At 45.7% G+C, this 10,044-nt stretch overlaps 1 protein-coding gene across 1 annotated transcript; it reads left to right on the top strand.

Moving 5' to 3' along the window:
• The first annotated feature begins 323 nt into the window (after window positions 1-323).
• On the top strand, window positions 324-9,756 carry LOC137283312 (fap1 adhesin-like). Its single transcript, XM_067814765.1, has 4 exons — window positions 324-375; window positions 1,125-1,282; window positions 7,423-7,489; window positions 8,198-9,756. The coding sequence occupies exons 1-4, from the start codon at window positions 324-326 to the stop codon at window positions 9,754-9,756; spliced, it is 1,836 nt and encodes a 611-aa protein (XP_067670866.1).
• The last annotated feature ends 288 nt before the right edge of the window (window positions 9,757-10,044 follow it).

Here is a 10,044-nt window from a genome sequence, read left to right as displayed (position 1 = left end):
CGCTAAGGCGCGTGCAGATGAGGCTCAATGGAACCAATATGCCTGCCCTCAGAGAACAGCGGAAGCGATGCAATTATCGCCATGTTGTACTAGCGCTCCGCACGAGAACTGCCTCTTGACAAACGAGATTTGCAGACGAAAAAAAAACAATATGGACGGCCAGGATGGTTCTGCAAAGGGAAGATAACTAACGTACCATGTAAATGATGACAGTGGATGGCTAAGTCAGTGATGACAGTGGATGATTATGTCAGTGTATGACAGTGGTTGGTTGTGTCGGTGATGACAGTGGGTCATTTTGTCTATGACGACAGTGGTCAACTATGTCAGCGACGACAGTGGATGGCTATGTCAGTGATGACAGCAAGTCGTTTTGTGAGTGATGACAGTGGATGGCTATGTCAGTGATGACAACATGTGATTATGTCAGTGATGACAGTGGATGACTACCTCAGTGATGATAGTGGAGGGTAATGTCAGTGATGGCGGTGGGTGGTTACTACACTGATGACAGCATGTGGTTATGACAGTAATGGTAGTGGATGGTTATGTTAGTGATGATAGCATGTGGTATTGTCAGTAATGACAGTGGATGGTTGTCAGTGATGAAAGTGGGTGGTTATGTCAGTGATGCCTGTGGATGGTTATGTGAGTTTACAGTTTGTCTTTATGTCAGTGATGACAGAGGGTCGTTATGACAGTGAGTTGGTTATTGTAGAGATGAAAGTGACCTGGGCATGTCAGTGGTGACATCAGGTTAGTCATATCAATATCAGTGGCTAGTCGGTTACGTCGTGCTGTGAATGGTACCTGATGGCGGTTGACCTGTCCGTATGGCGACTGGTGACGCACTGGTGCACATGCAATAAATGGTAAGCTTTACCCGTGGCAGAAGCGCCGGATCAGATGCCGGTAATGACAGATTATCCAACACGTGTCTTTCACAACACACGACACTGCCTGCTCGGCATATGTTTCCTGAAACAATTTTACTAAAGTGTCATCTTCCCGCCCTTATTATACGTGCATTTTACACCAAACCAGTCAGTATTAACTGATGCATCTCCCTCATCCCACATGGCGCCAGACCTGAGACTTTTTTTCCCCTTCCCTCTCATCTGCAGTAAGTATTTGGACCTCTTCCCACATCCTGATCCTGATGAGGTACCCCCTGACCCCTTCTCCCTCTCCCCTCGAGCCCCTCCTCGCCACCCAGCCTCCCAAGGTGCCCTGCATCCACAGACTCGACCCCCATGAGGAGGTGTTCTTTGTACCCCAGTCTGTAAGTGTGAGTTTCAAAGGGGTGATTACCACAATACCACAGGCAGTAGAAAGAGGTGTGAGGATGCACTGAAAAGTTCTATGCCGCCGTGCCGGCTTCGCTAGGTGTCGCCACTGTATATGTAACAAGGACGACCCACGGGAGACAGACGCCCTTCCCAAATCACGGACCCTTCCCAGGACGGTATACCAGTGAAAATGGGGAGGGGGCCGAGTAAACGGTTCCCCCGATGGCATCTTCCCATCTCCTCCAAGTCGTCCCCGCCACGTCGGCTCCGAAACGTCGCCATTCCTACTACAGCGGCGTCAAGAGCTCCGATTAATCAGCCCACTCCGACCCTCTCATTGCCACCTTTAACCGTGTGAAGGTGCTGTTCCATTGCGGAAAACACGGCCCGTCGAGACCCGTCTCATCACAACACTTTTTAAGCACGCCGCCATCATTTCTGGCCCATTAAAGTCGCCGCCAAATTTCCAGAATTCTTTGCACGTTTGCCAGCTTCAGACTCCCCCATCACACTTGCTCTTGTTAACTAAGTTCACGCTGCGAACACCAGTCTGATGCAACCTCTAATGAGCGCTTACCTTCGCAATTAGCAAATTAGACGCTGTTTATCGTCCTTTACCACGGCTGAACACTTGCCCTTACTAAGGGCCCTCCCTCCCTCCCTCGGCGTTACGGCAACCTGCCTCTCAGCAGCACGGCACCGGTACGGCACGCGCCACGTTCACCTAGGGCAAATGGCAACGCTAAAACAGAGACACGAGCTATCGCCTTTGAAAGGTTCTTGGTTTGTTTGCACAGAAGTATACCATGTATACAACATAATGCCCGACTATCGAAAGCGTAATCGTATACTCGATACCTCAAAGACAACGTGTTTTCACAATGATCATACAATTTATGACACAGAGTTTGTGGATGCCGAATCACGATCTACCTAACTGGCGATACAATTCATGTCTGCAGGTGGCAATTTGTTAATAACCCTTTCGTACACAACCTCATTTGTTAACCCTTATTGAGACCCTGGGCTGAAAGGATCGACAGTGTCAACTAACTGTCCTGAAGCAGGGAATCAGGTGGTCATGATGTGTCAACACCTCTGTTGTTAGGATATGACAACCTCCGTCCTTAGGATATGACAACCTCCGTTCTTAGAGTATGACAAATCACCAACTATTTACACTTTCTGATCACAGACTTTCCTCCAGCTGCGATACCCTTACCTTGTCCAGTGAAATGTGTTGACATGATATATATAGGGCTGTAACGATGCATCGATGGTTTGCAGTTGTTGAGTCTCCGATGTCGATTAATCGATGGTAGAAACGAAAAGCTATTGATGCATCGATAGTATGCGTGACTATCGCTAGTTTAGGAATTATTGACTTCAGTGCATGTGCAAAATACAGGAAGTACCAGATTTGTTAACTTTGATTTAGAGTTATTCGCCCCTAAAGGAGACTGAAACTACAGCAACAGGCCATACATTCATTCGGGAAATGAATTCAAATGAGACAATTCACGGCGAGAAAACTATTGCAATAGTATTGCATTAGTTGGTCGCAGTAGGCTATCACTATATCGCAATAATGTTGCAATAGACTATCGCTATATCGCAATAATGTTGCAATAGTCTATCGCTATACCGCAATAATGTTGCAACAGACTATCGCTATACCGCAATAATGTTGCAACAGACTATCGCTATACCGCAATAATGTTGCAACAGATTAGTTGTTTCCCCTCAATAGTCACCATTATGTGTTGATCTGGAACGATCCGATCAAGTGGTGACTAAATGTCGTGAGGTCGCAAAGTGGGGTCGACTAGCAGTTCTGTCTATGTTGGTAAATCTCTAATGGAGTGTAGTCTTGGCTATCAGTAATCTGTGTGGACGTACCTTGTAAAGAAATTGGGTATTCTTGGCTATGAGCAGAGTATGCTGGTCGTAAGTCATGTGGAAAACGGGTATTCTTGACTATGATGGCAGAAGAAAGCGGGTATTCTTGGCTATGAGCAGCCTGTACCAGTCGTGCCTAACATGGAAAGTGAGTGGGTGAGTTTAGTTTTACGCCGCAATTAGCAACATTCCAACTATATGGCGGTGGTCTGTAAATACTGGAGTCAGGACCAGACAATCCAGTGATCAACAGCATGAGCATCGATCTACGCAACTGGGAACCGATGACATATGTCAACCAACCTGACCACCCGATCCCGTTAGTCGCTTCTTACGACTAGGATAGTCACCTTTTGAGACAAAAATGAGTTGCTGAAGACCTATTCTACCCCGAATCTTCACTGGTTTATGTGGCAAGTGGGTTTGTACCATCAACAGTCAGAATTCTGTTTCAGGGTCTAGTTCCCATCATCTAATATTTTCTGTGATGAACAACGAAAAGACGTCACGGTATAAAGATGTGACACACTTGATTTACATGTTGTGTACATCTTTATGGGTCAGGGCCTCCTTTCACAAAGCACTAAGGTGATCGTAACTCACTAAGGTACCATAGTGCAATATTAAAGAATGGGAGTTTAGATTAACCTTAGTAATGTTGCTTCGTGAAAGGAGGCCCAGGTGCCACCATGACATCTGATACGTGTATGTTGACCAACGCGTGTACCTGATTCACGCCCCCATGGCGTATTTTACACACAAAACAAACGAGTACAGCTGATTCGCGTGTTTGGTTACTAACGACCACCTAGTTTACAGCTGATTCACATGTTTGTCTATTAACGACCACCTAGTTTACAGATGCTTCACATGTTTGGCCAGTAACGACCACGTAGTTTAGGGATGATTCACATGTTTGTCTATTAACGACCACCTAGTTTACAGATGCTTCACATGTTTGGCCAGTAACGACCACGTAGTTTAGGGATGATTCACATGTTTGTCTATTAACGACCACCTAGTTTACAGATGCTTCACATGTTTGGCCAGTAACGACCACGTAGTTTAGGGATGATTCACATGTTTGTCTATTAACGACCACCTAGTTTACAGATGCTTCACATGTTTGGCCAGTAACGACCAGGTAGTTTAGGGATGATTCACATGTTTGTCTATTAACGACCACCTAGTTTACAGATGCTTCACATGTTTGGCCAGTAACGACCACGTAGTTTAGGGATGATTCACATGTTTGTCTATTAACGACCACCTAGTTTACAGATGCTTCACATGTTTGGCCAGTAACGACCACGTAGTTTAGGGATGATTCACATGTTTGTCTATTAACGACCACCTAGTTCATAGATGATTCACATGTTTGGTCACTACAGTTTTATTCCACTAATGACAAACCAGTTGGAAGATTCACATTTGACAACCAATCATAAACCATTTTACAGTCGATTCCTATATCTGCAGACTAATGATTTTACAGCCGAGGTACAGCCCTGTATTTGTCCAAGTATTTCTTCGATGAGTCTCTGTATACTGAATCACAGTGTACGGATTGTGGACGCCCAGTTTGTATGTCTTCAATGCGCTTCTGTACTGGTAGTGGACGCCCAGTTTGTATGTCTTCAATGAACCTCTGTACTGGTTGTGGACGCCCAGTTTGTATATATCTTCAATGAACCTATTTACTGGTTGTGGACGCCCAGTTTGTATGTCTTCAATGCGCCTCTGTACTGGTTGTGGACGCCCAGTTTGTATATATCTTCAATGAGCCTATGTACTGGTTGTGGACGCCCAGTTTGTATGTCTTCAATGCGCCTCTGTACTGGTTGTGGACGCCCAGTTTGTATATATCTTCAATGAGCCTATGTACTGGTTGTGGACGCCCAGTTTGTATGTCTTCAATGCGCCTCTGTACTGGTTGTGGACGCCCAGTTTGTATATATCTTCAATGAGCCTATGTACTGGTTGTGGACGCCCAGTTTGTATGTCTTCAATGCGCTTCTGTACTGGTTGTGGACTCCCAGTTTGTATGTCTTCAATGAACCTCTGTACTGGTTGTGGACGCCCAGTTTGTATATATCTTCAATGAGCCTATGTACTGGTTGTGGACGCCCAGTTTGTATATATCTTCAATGAGCCTCTGTACTGGTTGTGGACGCCCAGTTTGTATGTCATGAATGAGTCTCTGTACAATGAATCACAGTGTCTAGGTTTGTACGTTTTCAGTGAGTCTCTGCATACTGAATCACAGTTTAGGTATTGTGGACGCCTGCTTTTGTTTCCTCCTGACATGTGACTGACGCATGTTGCACATGTTTATACCCCACATCAGCAGGAGTCAGTGTGACACGATCACGTTTCCAGGTATCATTCCAGCTTCAGCAACTTCATTCTTAGATCTGTGCACAGGGAATCACCGTCTACATGCCTCTATGACAAGAGACAGCTCCATCCGATGGTGTCTACGCTTCTCATCTTGGAGTACACGGGCATGTTCTGTTCACCAAGACTTTTCGGAGTTCCATCTGACTGTAGATATGCAGCATCCGTAGGCATTCAGTTTGGCTTTCGAAATGTGATAGAAACCTCGTGATAGGACATTTCAGATTGTCACCTTTTCACCAACAAGTGATGCCATCTCTATTTCAATGAATACGCTTTGATAATGCTTTTGATGGAGTAGGAATCGGGCATTTGGCCATGCTACCACTATTACACTTTCAGGTCCCTTAGATTTAAGTCGGGACCTTTTCACTTTGATCCATTAGACTAGTTAATACGTTGTTTCTAGGCAACATATGTGCACTAACCAAGAACTTTAAGGAGAGTGTGGCTGACTCTTGGATGGCATAGTCATAACATATGTCGTCGACTGCGGGCTGTAAACAGGGAGTTGGTTATTCACGTCTGATTCGTGTTGACAGTGTGTAATCCCTGTGGATGTGACAGCACAGACGCGCATACTACAGCAATCTGAAGAAGGCAACATTTACCCCACAGGTGGAAGGGATAATCCTTCTCGGAGGACTGTCAGTAAATCATGTTTTAATTTGTGTAACGCTGTAAGCACTTCTCGCTCTTATTGCTCCCTTTTCACAGTCGGCGGCACCGGCGCCGTGACACAGCTTGTAAGATTATAAATTTCACACCTCTCACCTCGTCTGCTCTTCTCCTCACTGCGGTGACTCAATAACTCAGTCATCTTCACTCAATAATTGCGCCTGTGTTTAATGGGGTAGCGTGCACGACGGTTGTGCGGGTGGTGATAAAAGTGTGGTGTGTAACAGGAGTGTTGTACAGGTAGTGATAGATCGTGATGTGTAACAGGAGTGTTGTACAGGTAGTGATAGATCGTGATGTGTAACAGGAGGGTTGTACGGGTAGTGATAGATCGTGATGTGTAACAGGAGGGTTGTACAGGTAGTGATAGAGCGTGATGTGTAACAGGAGGGTTGTACAGGGAGTGATAGATCGTGATGTGTAACAGGAGGGTTGTACGGGTAGTGATAGAGCGTGGTGTGTAACAATAGGGTCGTACGGGTAGTGATAGAGCGTGGTGTGCAACAATAGGTTTGTACAGGTAGTGATAGATCGTGGTGTGCAACAATAGGTTTGTACAGGTAGTGATAGAGCGTGGTGTGCAACAATAGGTTTGTACAGGTAGTGATAGATCGTGGTGTGCAACAATAGGTTTGTACAGGTAGTGATAGAGCGTGGTGTGCAACAATAGGTTTGTACAGGTAGTGATAGAGCGTGGTGTGCAACAATAGGTTTGTACAGGTAGTGATAGAGCGTGGTGTGCAACAATAGGTTTGTACAGGTAGTGATAGAGCGTGGTGTGCAACAATAGGTTTGTACAGGTAGTGATAGAGCGTGGTGTGCAACAATAGGTTTGTACAGGTAGTGATAGATCGTGATGTGTAACAGGAGGGTTGTACGGGTAGTGATAGAGCGTGGTGTGCAACAATAGGTTTGTACAGGTAGTGATAGAGCGTGGTGTGCAACAATAGGTTTGTACAGGTAGTGATAGAGCGTGGTGTGCAACAATAGGTTTGTACAGGTAGTTACAGAGTGTGGGGATATACTAGAGATTACGTGAGGACATGATAAAGGACTTGTCACTACAATCGAATACCTATTATTTGAACATAAGTTCGATTGTCTGAAGTACCTTGCTGACGCTGTTTGACGCCACTGTCGTGGTAGTCGTCCTCCCCAGGAAAACCCTGCTCACCCTGCTCCCAACTCCGCCCTGTCGCCGGCATATTACACTGTAGACCGTGACAGTGAGATTCGCCATAACGCATCATCTGAAATGTACGCATACTTGATATGTAGATACACATAAGTAAAAAAAGCCTTACACAACACCAACTACTGCTTTGGGTTCGCTTAAACCTTAAAACTCCCTCGCTCAAAATGGAATTCGGAAATCAGTTGAAACTGGTAGTACGAGAGGATCAATTAGGGTAGAACGAGGGTACCAATGTGGGTATGAATAATGTGGGTAGAACGAGTTAGGGTATCAATGAAGGTACGCATACTGAAGGTAGAATGAGGGTATCATTGAGGGTAGGGTATCCAGGAGAATATCAGTAATGAGGGTAGATCGAGAGTATCAACGAAGGTAGAATATCTAATCTGAAGGAGTATGAAATGTAGATCGACATCATGATAGCTGAGAAAATACTGTTCTGCAGATGTTTATTACTATAGCTGAAAGGGTTATTTTTATGGTCATGTTTATAGAAGACGATAGGTTTTTGTAGTTGATTTTCAGGCTGAAACTTAGGTGTTAAAAGGGAAACAGTCCATACAAGAATTAGGTGGGAAACAGTCCATACAAGAATTAGGTGGGAAACAGTCCATACAAGAATTAGGTGGGAAACAGTCCATACAAGAATTAGGTATGAAAAACAAGTAACAGAAAATGTAATGTAATTAACAACTGTATTCAGACGTATGTCAAGTTCACAATTCCATATACATCTTAGACGAGAGTGTAGCTCCATCTCTAGACGAGAGTGTAGCTCCATCAGTAGACGAGAGTGTAGCTCTATCCGTAGATGAGAGTGTAGCTCTATCAGTAGACGGGAGAGTAGCTCCATCAGTAGACGAGAGAGTAGCTCCATCAGTAGACGGGAGAGTAGCTCCATCAGTAGACGGGAGAGTAGCTCCATCAGTAGACGGGAGAGTAGCTCTATCCGTAGATGAGAGTGTAGCTCCATCAGTAGACGAGAGAGTAGCTCCATCAGTAGACGAGAGTGTATCTCCATCAGTAGACGGGAGAGTAGCTCCATCAGTAGACGAGAGTGTAGCTCCATCAGTAGACGAGAGTGTAGCTCTATCCGTAGATGAGAGTGTAGCTCAATCAGTAGACGGGAGAGTAGCTCCATCAGTAGACGAGAGAGTAGCTCCATCAGTAGACGAGAGAGTAGCTCCATCAGTAGACGGGAGAGTAGCTCCATCAGTAGACGGGAGAGTAGCTCCATCAGTAGACGGGAGAGTAGCTCTATCAGTAGACGAGAGAGTAGCTCCATCAGTAGACGGGAGAGTAGCTCCATCAGTAGACGAGAGAGTAGCTCCATCAGTAGACGAGAGAGTAGCTCCATCAGTAGACGAGAGAGTAGCTCCATCAGTAGACGGGAGAGTAGCTCCATCAGTAGACGGGAGCGTAGCTCCATCAGTAGACGAGAGAGTAGCTCCATCAGTAGACGAGAGAGTAGCTCCATCAGTAGACGAGAGTGTAGCTCCATCAGTAGACGGGAGAGTAGCTCCATCAGTAGACGGGAGAGTAGCTCCATCAGTAGACGAGAGTGTAGCTCCATCAGTAGACGAGAGTGTAGCTCTATCAGTAGACGAGAGAGTAGCTCCATCAGTAGACGGGAGAGTAGCTCCATCAGTAGACGGGAGAGTAGCTCTATCAGTAGACGAGAGAGTAGCTCCATCAGTAGACGGGAGAGTAGTTCCATCAGTAGACGAGAGAGTAGCTCCATCAGTAGACGAGAGAGTAGCTCCATCAGTAGACGGGAGAGTAGCTCCATCAGTAGACGAGAGTGTAGCTCCATCAGTAGACGAGAGTGTAGCTCTATCAGTAGACGAGAGAGTAGCTCCATCAGTAGACGGGAGAGTAGCTCCATCAGTAGACGAGAGAGTAGCTCCATCAGTAGACGGGAGAGTAGCTCCATCAGTAGACGAGAGAGTAGCTCCATCAGTAGACGGGAGAGTAGCTCCATCAGTAGACGGGAGAGTAGCTCCATCAGTAGACGAGAGAGTAGCTCCATCAGTAGACGGGAGAGTAGCTCCATCAGTAGACGGGAGCGTAGCTCCATCAGTAGACGAGAGAGTAGCTCCATCAGTAGACGAGAGAGTAGCTCCATCAGTAGACGAGAGTGTAGCTCCATCAGTAGACGGGAGAGTAGCTCCATCAGTAGACGGGAGAGTAGCTCCATCAGTAGACGAGAGTGTAGCTCTATCCGTAGATGAGAGTGCAGATCAACCAGTAGGCGATAGCATAGCTCAGCCACTAGACGAGAGTGTAGCTCTACAGTAGACGTGAACGTATCTCCATCAGTAGACGAGAGTGGAAAATATGAACATCATTACAAAAAGACTGTAATAAATGTATCGCACGCAGAGAATATAGAATGTGAACACCCATACCGGTAGACGGGGTCGTAGACTCAGGTAGGTACAGAAGAAGAGAACCGTGCCTACTACCGTGATAACCATAAACTTAGCAGATAGTGAGTACTAGTATCTGCAGACATACACCCATAAGCAAAAACTCCGTGGAGGCTTTTGTTCCCCGATCTTGTAACAAACACAATCTACAGATAAG

The sequence above is a fragment of the Haliotis asinina genome, chromosome 5 (assembly GCF_037392515.1).
Source record: "Haliotis asinina isolate JCU_RB_2024 chromosome 5, JCU_Hal_asi_v2, whole genome shotgun sequence".
Classification (NCBI taxonomy): Eukaryota; Metazoa; Mollusca; class Gastropoda; order Lepetellida; family Haliotidae; genus Haliotis; species Haliotis asinina.
This window is presented reverse-complemented; position numbering and strand designations above follow the sequence as displayed.

Excerpts from the sequence above, each read along its gene's own strand:
- LOC137283312 (XM_067814765.1), top strand. The coding sequence starts at position 324 with ATGTCAGCGACGACAGTGGATGGCTATGTCAGTGATGACAGCAAGTCG. Across the intron at positions 376-1,124 it reads TGATGACAGCAAGTCGTTTT|TAAGTATTTGGACCTCTTCC; the intron begins GTGAGTGATGAC and ends TCTCATCTGCAG. Across the intron at positions 7,490-8,197 it reads TTACACTGTAGACCGTGACA|ACGAGAGTGTAGCTCCATCT; the intron begins GTGAGATTCGCC and ends TATACATCTTAG.